At 38.1% G+C, this 15789-nt stretch overlaps 1 protein-coding gene across 3 annotated transcripts in view; it reads right to left on the reverse strand.

The window, feature by feature from the left end:
* PCNX2 (pecanex 2) overlaps positions 1-15789 on the reverse strand; it is a 150620-nt gene that overhangs the window by 97521 nt on the left and 37310 nt on the right. For all 3 annotated transcript variants that reach the window (XM_066178792.1, XM_066178791.1, XM_066178794.1), the window contains exons 10-15: positions 14647-14789; positions 13344-13497; positions 13214-13246; positions 6411-6582; positions 1410-1520; positions 734-825 (exon numbers count right to left, since the gene is read on the reverse strand). In XM_066178792.1, coding sequence (XP_066034889.1) covers positions 734-825; positions 1410-1520; positions 6411-6582; positions 13214-13246; positions 13344-13497; positions 14647-14789 — 705 coding nt within the window. The remainder of the gene's footprint in view (positions 1-733; positions 826-1409; positions 1521-6410; positions 6583-13213; positions 13247-13343; positions 13498-14646; positions 14790-15789) is intronic.

A 15789-nucleotide genomic window follows, 5' to 3' on the forward strand; every position in this document is an offset into this window, starting at 1 on the left:
ATCAGGAAGATCTGGTGAAATTAGCAGATCAGCTTAAAACCAATGAAGGATAGGATTGCTTTGCACAGAGCACAGTGAACATCTAGAATTTGTTGGCACAAAGCTGTGGAGTCAGAGAGGACCAGCACATTCAGGAAGGGACTTGACAAATTCATAGACAAGTCTGCAGACACCAAATGATATAATCACACTCTCCAACATCCCTAGTCTATCAGCTGTGGGATATTAGGAAAAAAAAGTGGCAAGCCCAGTCATCTGGCTTGCATTAAATTCCCAAATTGCATTTCCCTGTGGATGCAGACACATTACTTACTTAGATGGTCCACTGGTCTGCTCAACATTTAAGTTCTTAGGCATATTGTTATGAAGCAACAGCAAAAACATCACTAAGAATTATGAGCAAATTTGGCCTGGCTGTGCCGGTCAACAGAAACTGCAGCCTTTTAAGTCAAGGCTGCTGTTTATGTTTGTAGAGAAAATTCAGTGGATCATTTCAGACTGATACATATAAGAGGCAAATAATCACAGGTATTAGATACACATTTACTTCAGAATTTCTGCTACAGTTCTGGTCTGTTTCAGTGTAACTAACATGCAGAAACTGAAGCATGGCTTGCAAAGCTTATCTTGATAAGCAATGACAATGTAGGACCCAACAATGCTAGTCTCCCTAAATTACATCAATTTCCAGCTTGAAATTTTGAATTGTTCCACTGTTGTTTTTCTAGCTTACCTTCACTGCACTGAAGCAGAAGGCATACAGGACAATTAGAACAACAAAGCTTCGGGAAATGCTGTACAGTGCAGATACGAACCCAGCAGCAGCTGAAATAGAGACATGTGGTAAGTGGGAAGAAAGAGGAACTTTGTTTCTGACACAAACTAAGATGACAGTGTAGATGCATCTCAATCTTCCCTGCTACTTAAGCTATAATGAAAAACAAAAACCCCACTACCAACCAAAAATCTCAATGCTTCATCTCTCAAGGGCCTTCTTTAACCTCTGAGTGAAGTAACCCAAAAAACATTATCACACATCAAATATCTTGTCAATATGCCTTTCTGTAGAAGAATGCAATCTTTTTTTCCTAGATGTCAGCAGAAAAAGAAAGTTAAAGGTTTTCTTTTTTAATAAATATAGTAAAGATTCACATTACTTATGCCAGGAAAGAGCTCTTTGATATAAACCATAATCTGCAACCCGTACTTTTGAAACTTGTATACAACCTCTCAAAAGCAAAAAGAAATCTCATCAAGTGGGCCTTATAAGTATTCACCCCACTGTTAGATGGATAGTATTAGCTTTTTGAGCTTTAACATGCACTGTGCTATGTAACATGCAATAACATATTCTAATTTGAGGTTATAAGGCCAGAAGCGAATAGCTCAGGCTGCAGATGGCTACTTACCAGAACCACCAAAAAGCAACATATCTATTTGTTCCAAAAGATATATGCAGAAGGTATTGATTTGAGGGAAAAGTCCAAGAAGAGAAATTGCAGGAAAGCAATATAAAAATACTAAGGAAAGAAAAAAAAAAGTATTTTAAAACACAGTCACACATCTAATGTATGGAAAATAAAGAAATATGCATGACAACAGAATAAGAAATTGTTGTAATAAATTCCGAAGATTATTTAAGTGAGCATACCTTAACCTTAGCAGCAATGATTACACTTTCCTCCTCATGTATTCAAGATAAATAATGTTGTTTTGCACATATGAAACTAAAGCTCAGAGTTAACCTTAAGCTTGATTTTTAGGTAAAAACAGTGGCAGAAAAAAATAGCATTACATAAACTCCTTTCTGCTTCTCAAATACTTTCAAGGCTATATTTGTTCCCTTCAAAGTAGAGAAATTTTAATTTGCAGATTTTGGAACTTGAATCTGAGATGGTTCAAGAACAGGTATAACAATATAATATAAATAAAAAAAAATTTTAATGGCTAAGATCTGAAATATCTTGGCTATCACAATATCCTGCCTCTCCCAGCAGTCAAGAGCAGACACAGCATCCCCTAAAAATGGGAGAAACATATAGCAAAGCTTCCTCACAATATTCTGCCAGCTTCTAGCAAAATGGACTTTAACTTTGCAGTAGTGAAAGAACATTAAAAACAGGAAAGAAACTCAGGGGTAAAACTCAGTCTTACAGATTTACATACTCTCTTTCTGAATAGAAATGCTAATTTTAATGGCTGCCTCATAGACAAGGAAAAGCAGGAGTCATAATCATAATTCAGGTAATCATGCCGCTAGTCTTAGGTTCTGCTCACTTCCAGTAGTCTTCCTGCCCATTAATTCACTCTGAGCTCCACCACAGAAAATGCTAAGCAAGGTGGCCTAGTAAAGCACACACTTGACCCAAGTGTAAACGTTCAAGGATACACACACATATTCAATCATATTCTTACTGCTTCATTGTACTAGTACCACAATGTTCTGCATGGCAGAGAGAGATGTGTATCAGCCACTCTTCCTTGTAAACAAGTATGTCTTTGTTAATTTAGACCCTAGGAAGACTGCAGTTTCCTCCTAGGAAACAAATCACAAGTACAACTTATTCCTCACTCCCCCAGTCAGATTTTTGAGAAGGAAACAAAAGGATTTGTGTTCTTTGCTCAATGCTAATCTTACATCTGCCAGCTCATCTTACTAAGACATCTTGCGCTAAAAGGAAACAATACACCAGGTTTGATCTGACAGCTTTTATCCTCACTGTATTATACACTACTGTTATCTAATACTGTAAATCTTGCTGAGAAAGTCCAACACAGGAGAGAAAACAACATGCTCAAGTGTTAAACACAAACAGTACTCAAGTATACCTGGATTAACAATGTACATTCAACACTACTTCCCACTACTGGGGCAAATTATCCATACGTAAGAAAATGCAGAAATGCACTCTTCTCAGCCTTTTACATACAAATGCCAATATTAAGTTCCTCTTCCTCTATTACTCTGCACATTTTTAGATATTACACAAAGTCATGCCAAGCCAAGCAACGACCACTCTTGAAGACGGGCAAAATGGCACAACAGAAAACTGCTCAGCAGGCCATGTGGACCCACCACGGATTAACTATCCCCAAAACACACTGCTGAAACTCTCAGAAGATATTGTTCCTTCGGCAAAGGATTTGCAGAACTGCCAAAACTCATCTTAGACTACTGACTTACAGCCCAAATGATTGCCTTTGCTGTAGAAACCTCAGAAAAAGTGGAATAAGAGCAGTGGAAGGAAGGATGAGATTAAAGAGTTGACAGTACACCAAGATATACAGAGACAAATGTAAACAAGGAGGGAAAAGTAAGTTGACTGTAAAACTGTCCTCACCTCACCCATTCTCTATGGATACCTTGAACAACCTTAGCAACTTCTTTAGCTAAGGCAGCTTAGTTTATCTCATCCTGCACTGAGGACCACACTGGACAGGAAAATAAACAGTTGTTACCTACAAAAGGATTGAACTTAGAAGCAGCAGTTCCCCTTGTGGGAAGCAGACAATAAATGGAACTGTTTAATCCTTTGAAACTGCATTATGTATTCCAAAGAGAATTTCTTTAGGCATCACACACGTTCATACAGACCACCGTTAAAAGCTGGACCACTAAGATGGTTATGCAAGCTGCTGCATTTAACACTGCAGTTTTCCTCTAAACAGCATTTATCATGTAAATGTGAGAGGGAAACACAGATTATGAATTTGGAAAATTTGTGTCTTTTGAAAAATGTAGAGTGGCAACATCACATTGCAAACATTTTAGACATTTAGAAAAAGATTATTTGAAAAAAATATATATCAGAGTAGTAAAACACTTTTTTTTTCACAAGGAAAATAAAAAGCATTATTTCAGCGAGAAATAGTCTTTTTGTTCTCCCACTCCTGAATATGGGAAAGCACAACATTCACAGGCTTTCCTTCCTTGACAGAAGCTCAATCACTGTTAAAAGGAGCAGGCAGAGGACTCACTATCACAAAATTTTGCCACCTCCTGATTCTTAAGTCTTCTGAAACGTCTGCCAAATAATTTCACTTACCTGTTGAATGTTTAAACGGTTTCATCACATAAACTATCACATATGAAATACACAACTACTTTTGCCACTAACCACACCTGTAGCTCCCAGTGACTGAGGTTGGTTGTTCGTGCCCTTACATGCACTTCAAATGTTAATCTAGCAAAAATGTTAACTGAAATAAGGAATTCAAGATGAAAATCAGTCAGAATTAAAGTCATGAACCCCCAATTAATAGAAATATAAATCAATAGCAGAATCATCACCAATTTAAAATAAAACAGAATCAGATAATAGAACAGATTGAAAATAAATGAACGTGTTAAAAACCCTGTTTCATAACTAATTAGGTTACACATCTAACAAATCTGCAATTATTTTCTTTCATGACCTTGTTTTAAGACTTTTATCAGAGTATGATATGCGGCATCACACCAGCTCTTTGGTACATTCTGTGATTCTCATGGCTTGTCCTTTCTATCATAATAAACACCTGAAATAAAAGACTTTTTCTTTCCTTGGTATTTGCAACACAGAGCCAAAAACTCCTTGATTTCCAAACATATCAACTCCAAATACTACAATAAATTATGAATAAATCATGATTAAAATATAAACTAAAAAGTCATCGTATGATGACAGACCAATAGAAAGAGATTAAAAATACCAAGGAAACAGCCAAAATTGCTAAACAGTAGTAAGACTTTATTGGTATTCAGAGGCACCAACTTCCCTCATTATTTTGTAGCCCAAACCAAATACTTCTATATCTTCATTACACCTAAGAGAATCTACACTAAAAGTGCACCAAGGTGCCACAGGATGCTGGACTGCCATGCTCACAGAGGTCACTGCACTGGAACAACTGCAAGGATTCACAGCAGTCAGACGTTAGGACTCCTAACTAGAGTCAAATAGAGACAAAGCAAAGAATAGCCAAAACACAGCATCAAACATCACTTGAACCAATACAACATGGCAAAACAGTAACAGGGGACAAGCAAAAGGAAAGGGTTTCTTCTCTCTTTCTCATTAAACACATGCCAGCTGGAGAGATGAGCCTGTATTTCCTCTCTCCCCCACCCCCTCCTTCTTCAAGAACATGCTCTGCCATCTCTTTTGAGACCAGCCCAAAATTAACACATTTATACCCACACTTTGTTTCCTTATGCTGGTTGCTATAGCTTTTCATTTATCTCTATCCCAAGTGTCATCTATGATTCTTGTTGAATTATTTATCAGAATTTTTACTGCTCACCTTTGACAGACAGAGAAAATAAGATGTAAGGAGAAACTTAAATGAGACCAAAGGAAAGTAATGAAAAAAGCTAATTAAAATAAATGAGATGCATATTCCCCTCTTTCTGGTGAGAAGAACTGGGAGCCATAGTAGCCATGTTAAGGACCAGGAGGCTTTCCTAAAAATAGTATGCTTTTCAGGCAGTAAGTGTGACCTGAGTATGGCAAAAAAGCAAGCACAACAGTCACAGGTGAACAAAGACCTTGAAGGTCATACACTGTATCATAAAAATGTTTTTCTTCTACTACATTAGGTTCTCCTGGTTCTAAATTCACAAACCAAGAGGCCGTCTTTGGTACAACACAGCTTTCCAGGAAATTTTCACACCTTCTGCAGTAAACCTCACATTTCCTACTTTGTACCTTAACAGTGTTGCACTATTCGTAGGAGTGCAGTCCAGCACTTGTATCGGTGGCTCAGCTGGTGTAACATCACAGTTACAGACTGTAAGTGTGATGTGCAACAGGAAGAAGTGTCCTGACAGAACAGGGTAATGTCAGCTGTGGCCACTCCAAACTAGTGGCAAGGGATCATCAGACCAGTCTTGGGGCAGTATCTGAATGTCCTCAGCAACCTCAGAACATGATTCTAGAAGGAAACAGGTTGAAAGAGCTACTGCAGAGTGGCTGCCCCACACTAACAGGTCACATGGACAGTATGATTAAACTAAACCAAGATAAAGCACTTTCTTTGTGGTCATTGAAGATTGATGTCCACCTGAGGAACTGGCACAGATTAGCTTCCAGGCATTAAATTTAAAACCCAAGTTATTCTGCAGTAACTGCTCCACACAGACAAGCCATTACAAAGATTAACTGCACTTCACAGATGATGATTTTTGCTAATAACATCAGTGACTTTTACTTTTCTACAGAGACGTTTCTATGAGCCTCATTTCATTAAGAACTCCTTTTGCACAAGGGAAGGTTGTCAGCTGCCCCCTTCCCCAGCTTAAGTCATTTCAAATGTTTCTACCAATTTGACTTTGAGTTGTGCCTCCGTAACTTGCATTTGATTGCCAGCATGGGAAAACACAGACTCACACTTTATTCCTTTTGGTAGTCCTTGGAAAAATATTGACTCACCTATTACATGGTCTCTGGCTGACTGGAGAGCTCTGGGAGAGAAGAGCTTCAGGCCATACATCGTATAAACAGGAGGATTTGTGTCTTTAGACCCAGCATCTAGCAGCAAAATAAGGCCACACAATATACAAAAATATACAGGTCTGCTGTAGATTATGATTTTATTGTGCCCCTGGAAGAAAAAAAACCCAAAAAGTTAGAATTTTATATTATTCTTCTACTGCATGCTCTGTATTAACCTGGAGAGAGGGTCAGGGGTCAGACAAAATTTTAATTACTTATACATAATAATTAGTAATAAAAACGTTTCAAGGTATTTTATCTTCTCCAGAGGAGACTTTCAAAAGGCACAATGAGCAGTTAAGACTGACTCCAGCAATCATTTATGCTTTTGAAAACTACCCTTCTGGACCTTTTAAAACTTACTAATTCCAGGAGTCATCATTTCCTGTGGAGAAAAAAACCTCAACGTGTCAAAAATCTTTCTTTTCAGTAGAAAAATATTTTTTCTATATATTTCTTTTATTTTAATGAACATCTGCTTCACGTGGCTTGACTTCTTTTTAACTTTATGAAATATAAAATTAATTTAACTTTTAATTGAATCCTGGGAAGAAAAAATCAACAGAGTATATCCCCAGTGCAGTGTGAGGCATGGGCATGGACTTTTCTTCACCCGTTTAATTTTTTTGTTTCTTTGAACCACTTGACAGCAAATCAGCATACCTTCTGAAGGGGGTGACACTCATCAGCAGTTTCTGGTCTGCTTCTCATAAAACACTTTGAAATGATGATCCAAAGGAATAAGGACGTGGAAGGAATCTCATCTGATGTCTTTCACACAATTGATTCCCACTAATCCTACAAAACACTCTTGTGGGACTGCAGGCCAGGGAAACTAAGAGACACTTCAGAAGAACCTTAATAGTTCTCCTGGTGGCAAGCTTAAGGGTAACTCAGACATTTTAAACACTGATGAGTCAAAAGATTCCTTGAGTGTGTGTCCTGGGTTGAAGTATATTCTATCACCATCTTCATGAACTGTTGAAACCAGCTGAGGCAGTACTCCCTGCCTCCTCCACTCTGGCTTATCTTCTGTTAATGGGCCCATCAGCACCTTTGCTACACAGCTCACAGACAACCCCCTCCTGGACTACCTCCTGTTAATGGGCCCATCAGGCCTTATCACATGACTCACCATTCCATTGTGAGACGCTCCGCCCAGAGGGAGGAACCAAGCATTCCAGCCTGGATATATGCGGAGACTCTGAACACCAGAGGGGTGTTTACCCACTGGATTCCCAGAGGATCCAAGCTTCCAGACCTTTCTACAGGATCACTGCTTCAGGAAGACCACCTCATCTGGACTGCTTCCATCACTCTGCTCAGGTTGTATTCTGACTCTGCCAGTGGTCTTTTGTATTATTTCATCTATTTTATTTTACTTTCTTTCCTTTCTTCCTATTAAATTGTATCTCTGACTTGGAGCCTCTCATTTGTTTTGCTTTCAAACCACTACAGTGTGAAAAGCCAGGAGCAAAGTGACAAGAATCCAAGTCTGCCTTGCATAAAGCTGCCATGCAACCGTTCTTATTTGAAAAATGTAATTTAAGTGAGTATAATAAAAGATCACATCTTTTTTTTGAGTCTACTTACTGACTTGATGCGTTTGTTTGGCTGCCAGCCAAGCTCGTATGTTAGATAGCTATTAACTGATCTGTACTCTCTTTTGGGATCAATCAGTTAACAAGGTGGCAGATTACAGAGAACTGGTGGGCTTACATCGTGCCTCACATCCATGGAATATGAATCAAGTCAGGGACACAAATCCTTGCTGTTTAATCAATTTCAATTTTATTACTGCTTTTTTTCTTAATAGGACATATGTCCACAAAATAATCCGTGGAGAATTATAAAGATAAAAATATGACTTTAAGCAAGAAAAATAATTTGAATTATTACTTTCTGGAGTTTTTTAAACAACAAGAAGCAGTGTTAGATCCTGCTTCTAGGATGGAGTAATGCTGGGTACAAGTGTAAATTGTGAGATGAGTGGCTGGTAAGCAGATCTGGGGTGCTGCTCACTAGCAGGTTCAATATGAGTCTGCTGTGAGTGCCAACAGCCAAGAGGGAAAATTGCATCTGGGGTGCATCAAAAACAGCAACATGAGCTGGTCAAGAGGTGATTATCTCACTGTACTCAGCAATGGTGCAGCCCCACCTTGAGTGCTGTGTGCTTTGGGCCTCACAATTTAAAAAGGATATGAAGGTCCCTGAAGGCATCCAGAGGAGAGCAACAAAGCTGGTGAAATGGTTGTAAGGAATGTCCTGAAAGGAGCAGTTAATGATTTTGGACTTGTGTAGTTTGAAGAGGACAAGGCTGAGGAGCAACTTAATTGCTCCCTACAGGTTCCTGACGAGGGGAAGTGGAGACGGTGGTGCTGATCTCCTGTCCCATGCAGTGTCAGGATATGTGGGAATGGCTCTAAGCTGCATCAGGCAGGGGCATTTCTTTTGTAAAGGTGGTCAAACACAGGAACAGGCTTCCTAGAGAGGTGGCTGATGCCCCAAGCCTGTCAGTGTTTAGAAGAGGCATTTGGGCAATGCTCTTAATAACTTGCATTGACTTTTGGTCAGCCCTGAAGTAGTCAGGCAGTGGCACTGGATGGTCATTGTAGGTCACTTCTATCTTAGAACAGAATAGGCTAATTCAATCACTCTCACCATGCTAACTACAGTAATGCCATTTATGATCGAGGAAGCAGATGCCAGAGGTTTTCTGAAAGCTGCAAAATGTGAGCAAATACTACCTTCCCTGACTTTCAGGAGGTGGTGGTGGGTAATGAGACAGAATCTTGAAATCTTTCTAGATTCTTATCAACAGAGGCAAAGCAATGCAGCAGCAATGCACTCAGAAGGGTGGTATCTGCACAGCTCTTGCACTCCTTGGAATGCCCTCAAACTAAATGAGCTTCCTAGAGCGCAGCAAATACTCCAGTCCCCACAACTGGGGAACATGCAACACAAACCAAGAAAGAGGAACTGCTGCAAATATTAGTGGTATTTCACTGTCATTTACATGCTTCATGTGAGGGGCATTATTTGGGACAGGACTCATTTGAGGGCAACAGTGGACACCTTCCAGGAAAGAGAAGATCACTTCCCAAAAGTCACAGACAGGGGATAGACATTAATTTTTTTTAGGGTTTAGAAACAAGCAGAAAAATAGGAGCAAAGCCCTCCTGTACCTGCCACTGACAGACTAAGCTAGGCAGCCCTTCACCAAAATGGGCATGTGGCAGCACAACCTGTTAAATGAGGTATTTTAGATATTAAGGGCTCATTTTGTTTTAATAGGCAAGCTCACCTAATTTTGACATGCAAAACTGATTTAATCTTGGTGAAATGACTCCACTCTACATTCTTGTTTAGAAGAATTTAAATAATGAAGCAGAACTCCTTTTATATTTTACATCTCATTTGTTAAACAATCTTTTTTTTTCTTCACTGATAAAAATTTCAGTGAAAGATCTTCCTTTCCCAAAATCTGCTAAAAAAAGTCACTTTTTAATGTTCATGTTTCTCATTAATATGTTTCAGATACATATTCACATCTTACCAACAGAGCAGTGATGCATCTCATATTTCTATAAAAATATTAAGACTTTCAACAAACAATTTCACAAACACTTCCGTTTACTAAAACAGTAGTTTTGACTGCAAAGCATTTTGATGGGAAAATTTTAAAAAGATCTAATGGGGCTTTTTTTGCTTTGTGGGTGCACATGTGTAAGAGGAGAAAGACAGAAGGCTATTTTATATAAAGAAATGTGCATGTGCTCAGTTCTACAGAAAAGCCTACAGGGACAAATCAAAAATACTTTATAAGTGTGTTATGGGATTTAGCAAACTGCCTATGGCAGCTACACAGCTGAGTTAGCTATCTGCTTTGGCACCTAACAGGACTGAGACAATCAATTTATGCAAGAGATTCTCTAAATCTTGTTAAGAGTATGACTGCAATCTTTCAAGCTCAAATGCCTTTGTAAGCCCAAGCTAGATCCTGAGCTATACAGGTGTCTTATGAGGTACTCAGAGACAAGCTCTCCTGATCCCCCTATAGAGCCATTTACTTAATGTAAAACCTTGCCTAAGGTTTTTCTAGAACCTCTGAATCCACATGACAAGGATCTCTTGGATCTCTGAATTTTAATATCCTGCAGTCATCAGTAATTGTTTGTATCAGGTCACTAACAGCAAAATATAACACACTTTGGAATGGACTTGATTTTCTTCTCTCCACCACTCAAGTGAGGAGGCTGTTCCAAAATTTCACCATCCCAGATCCATGTAACCCTGAGTAAACAGCAGCTAAAGGCCACCAGCTCTCAGTGAACCACAACTGGAAAGGCTAAAGCTCCAGCTGACAGGAAAATTAGAATCTCATCTTGTAGCAGGCACCAGTACTAAACCTGCAGCCACAATAAATGCCGGTTCTTCCTCAACAGCAGCAAGTGAATACACTGGCATTCAAGAGGAGTTTGGAACAAAAGCTTAAGGCATCTCTAGGTACTGTGTTTTCTGAGCTCACTGGATGCTTTTTTAAGGCAGTCTTTCAAAACACTACAGGCTAGAGATGACAAAGTCACAAAGCCTCACCAAACAGTAACAAACTCTGCACACAAGATAGGGAAGAAGTCTGGAACCACCTTGGCAGCCATGGTAACAAAACACATTGGCAGCTACTCATGGATCCATGAATAGAACTTAATTCACTGTGCAGATCTGAGGCTCATGATGGTTTGTTTCTCACTCTAAAAAATCTCATCTGCATTTTCATTCATGGGCACGGTATAGATCATTCTTTAATCCCTCTGCTGTTCTGCATCCTTACATTAACATCAGGAGATGTTGTTCTCTCTAAATTTAATGCAGTCACATGAATTATGAAACAGTACATGGAGTATCTCTTCTCACCTTCTCACTGTCCTATTTCTGAAATGCTTAGTAGCTCAAGCAAGCCTTTACAAATACCTACTGTGTTAAAAAGCTATAATGTAGAAATTGCTAATCTTCTATTTTAGTATGACAACACCTCCACCCTTAAAACCATTAGTGGAAAAACTTTCTAGATTTTATTTATATTGGAGTTTGTAAAGTGCACCAGAAGTTTGCAAGAGAGTATCCCTCAAAGTTACAGGAAAGAGAAGGAAGATGGGAATACAGCTATTGCTACTCCGTTCCACTGCTGCATGACTTACACAATACAATACAGAGAGTAACACCTGTAACAGTACTGTGAGAACCTGAAATTCAGACCTGGATTCTGCACCAACAAAAAAAAAAAAAAAAAAAAAAAAAAAAAAAAAAAAAAAAAAATTCTGTTTAAACACTACCTTGTGTTTAATATTATTAAAAAAAATATGGGCTGGATAGGTTCATAATGAGGTTTTGATTTGTTTGTCCCCCACTTTAAACATACATACACATTACTATTGTCTGATTAAGCAAACTATTTGATTACAGTTCACATGATTATATCCAGACAGATGCCAGTTGAGCTGACAAATTATATTATTTTACTCACAAGATCCCCCAGCTTTTCACTGAGGTTGGACTACTTCTTAAATGTATTGAAAGTATTACTGTACAATGGATAAGTTGCTGTTTATTACTTTCTTATGCAGACAAGTATTTCCTATGAGTGCATTACAACTAAAATCACCATAACTTCACCCCTTAATAACTGGCATGGAAAAGAAATTGAGAACCTTCTGTAATCTATCTAGTGAAGGGTGTAGCATACATAAATAATATCAAATTCAACCTGTATTTCTAGCCTCTAAACTGCCAAAAATAATTGTTCCCTGCCAAAGGGAAGTGATCCAGCAGCAGACCTGAAGTTTTCAACATGTCATTTTTGAAACCTGAGGGAAGAGAAGGTATCCTCAAAAATATTCAAAGAGCTTCATAAGCAACTAGCATCCAAGTGTAAAAGAAACCATGAGGCATTATGGCCACTGAAATGTCTTCCAAGATCCACAAATCAAAAATGCTGAGACACTGTGACAGGTGAAGTAGTAAAGTTGCAGTTGTAGGATGATGCTCCTTGAAAAGTACTAAACAAGGACAGACTCGTGTAAAGAACTGGTTCTCTGCAAGGTAGTTGGCACCATCAGAGTTCAATTTCTTAGATGTATCCAATTGAAAAAAAAGTAGCTATCAGCAAGGATCCTTACATTCTGCATTCACTCAAAGATTTGGCCATTTCTCCAGGACACAAGCATAGAAACAATGACCATATTGTAACAAAGGGAAAACACCTGTGCCATTTGATGAGCTAATAATACTTTAAAAAAATAAATCTTCAGTAGCATATTTAAAAAAAAAATAGAATGATCAATCTCCAATCTCAAGGGAAAAAAAAAGAAAAAAAATCCCAACTGAGCAACGACTGAGCTCCTAGTGTGGAACTTCTTTTCTGTCCGTTTCTAAAGGAGAGCAAAGAAAAAGTTTGTGTGATGGCACAGGATCAAACATCAGCAAGATAGTCCAAATGAAATTTTTTACTGCACATGTTAACCTAAAGAAAAAGCACTTTTCTAACAGCAGTGATAAATTCAAATAGCTTTAAAATAATTAAACCTAATACAAAGTCCTGAAATCACAGATGTCTTTTTCTGTTTCATAAATCAGCTAGAACAGCAAATGACTAATACCTGTGTTTCCCTGAACAGCCAGCTCTTTCACAGTACACAAGTGATAATAGATTTGAAAGACTCGTTTTACTGACTGAGACTTACATGTATTGGTGAAGCAGGATCAGGCTGAACACTCTAAAACAAAACAGAAAAAAAGATGTTTGCTTACAGGATTTTTTCTTTGTAGAAGTTAGAAGAGAATTCAGCAATTGGCTATGAACTTGAGTCCTACCTTGAGGAGAGAATACTGGCAGCTGGCCATTACAAGACAGAACAACAGAACCCAAATGTCTTTACAGAAGCCTTGGTTCAGAGTCAGGAATCCAAGAAGTGAAACAAGAACTACCAGAAGGACAGCAAACACATTTTCCTTTATATCTTCTGTCCTACATGAATAAAAGCGTTGGAGAAGTACAAATATTTATAGATTCATTAGAGCAAGGCAGGTGCATTTGTAGCTGGTATGAACTGTCAGTGCTGCAGCTACCAGAATTCACTGGATCCCATAACTACATTTCTGTATTCAACAGTATTTCATCCCCATGCCAAAACCTTCATCCAAAATGACAGCTAAAATGTATAGGGCAAAAAAGCCATATGCACCAAAGTCTAATATCCCTTCCTATCTCACTTCCCAATTAGAATTCCACAATGGAGATGATCTGAATGTAGAAAAGTTCATGCTTACAAAAACATAAACAAACACAAAAAAAAACCCATTAAAAAAAAAACCAACACATGAATAACTGCAAATAAAATCAAACATCCAAACACTTTTAAACGAGGAAAAAAGGCATTCTAATAATGAAAAAATATACATCTGACAACAAAGAACTGGATGAAAGACCAAATTTGTCATCTGATGTTTTATTTATCTGTTCTGTTAGAACGTGGAAGCTGAGATAAAAAAGTGTTAATATTCAGGATGTAACAAAACAGCTTATCAGCAGAAAAGATTCCCATGCAATTGAAACACAGAGATAAGACACCACAGATAAGTAAATATCTGCTCTGGACTTAAAGCTCCCTGACATGTAGCCTGATTTCTGCATCAGGTAAAACTGTTATCTGAAATTTCTGCAGTGGAGCCCATGTTAACCCATATGGCCCAGCACACCCAACAGAAGCAGAGACAAATAAACTTGAACTGGAACAGAGGTGGCAGCTCAAAAATCTTCACCTGAATACCAGTCTATAAATCATTTTCTTTTTTTTTTTTTTTAAGATTGGAGTACTTGGTTTACAATATCCTGGGACCCTTCTGATTTTCTCATCAGAAATCATTGGATCTATAACATCTGTGAATCAAATTACAGACTAGTCTACAAGCCTGGTACTCACAAGAATCAAAGTCTCCACCTGAAGACAAAGGGTAGCAAGAACCACTGAAACCAACCCTGATCTTCAACTTAAAGCAAAACCACATCTATTTACTCAGCCTGAATTCTCCTTCTCCAGTGGTCAGCATTGCTTTATGGACATGTGGAGCCACCCACTGCCACACTACATAGAGCAGCTTTAAAATAAAAGCTTACCTGTCCAACAATGCCAACAAGGTAAGACGGTCATACCAGACTTTAATCCACTTGCCAGGGAATATAACAAATCTGTAAAACTGCCTATTCAGCTTCCGTTGTGCCGAAGAACATGAGGAATCCTCAGGGTCCTGACTGGGCTGCTATAAAAACAAACCAGAAATACACAAAACTATCTCACACTCACACACAGCTGCCAGCAAAACAGGTGTTGAAAAGGCCAAATTTACATAAAGTATCAGATTTCTTTCTTTTTTTTTTTTTTTTACTACTAAAAGGGGTAGTGGTAGCATAGTAGCATATTTATTTTCTTAATTTTAAATTAGAAACAAAAGTATCACACCATCTTAATTGTTGCAGATGAACAGAAGCTATATTAATTACGTAGCTCTATAGTGACAATATGCTTTAAAAAGTAATATTAAATATTCATTTAAAAAATAATTATTCTTAGTCCAGATCCAATACTTGTCTAAGGCTTCTTCCTGAAGATCTTCCCATGAATCAGGCTAATAACAGTGCAACACAAAAACATGACAGCACAAATCCTTCTTTTTAAATACAAAAAAAAAAAAAAAAAAATTAGGCCTTAAGGCCCAGAGGTGTGACTTATCAACTTTTCTTCCAGAACACAGCTTTGTTTATTTTTCCTGAGATGCTTTGAATACCACATCAGGTGTGCCTCCTCAAGAGCAGTGAGAGGAGGAAAAAGAATTGCAAACAACACAAATAGCATAAACAGCACTAATTTAAGAGGCTCTAATCTTATTATCATAATCATAAATCCACCCTTTTGAATATTGCTTTTCCCAGATTCTAAGGCTTTTTCCAACTCTTCTCTACAACTGTCCTCCAGGTCTCTGCAGACCATCAGCCAAGCCTGCAAAGTTAGACAATATATGAAAAAAAATCTCTGCAAAGCAGTGATTTCTTTCCAAGGTATGCCATTACTGATGTTATGGAGGGAGGGAAACCACTTATTTTCTTTCAAGAAGAAGAATTTGAGATTTTAAATCACTGAGGTCCAGTGGTTTTCAACCTCCTCCTAGGCAGCCTTTTCCCTGCCCCTGCTCAAGATAATTAATCAACAAATATACTTATTATATATAAGCAACTCTACTTATAAGGGATTCTAGGCAATGC

The sequence above is a fragment of the Chamaea fasciata genome, unplaced genomic scaffold (genome assembly GCF_029207755.1).
Source record: "Chamaea fasciata isolate MVZ Bird 193981 ecotype frontalis unplaced genomic scaffold, bChaFas1.0.hap1 SCAF_3, whole genome shotgun sequence".
Lineage (NCBI taxonomy): Eukaryota > Metazoa > Chordata > Aves > Passeriformes > Sylviidae > Chamaea > Chamaea fasciata.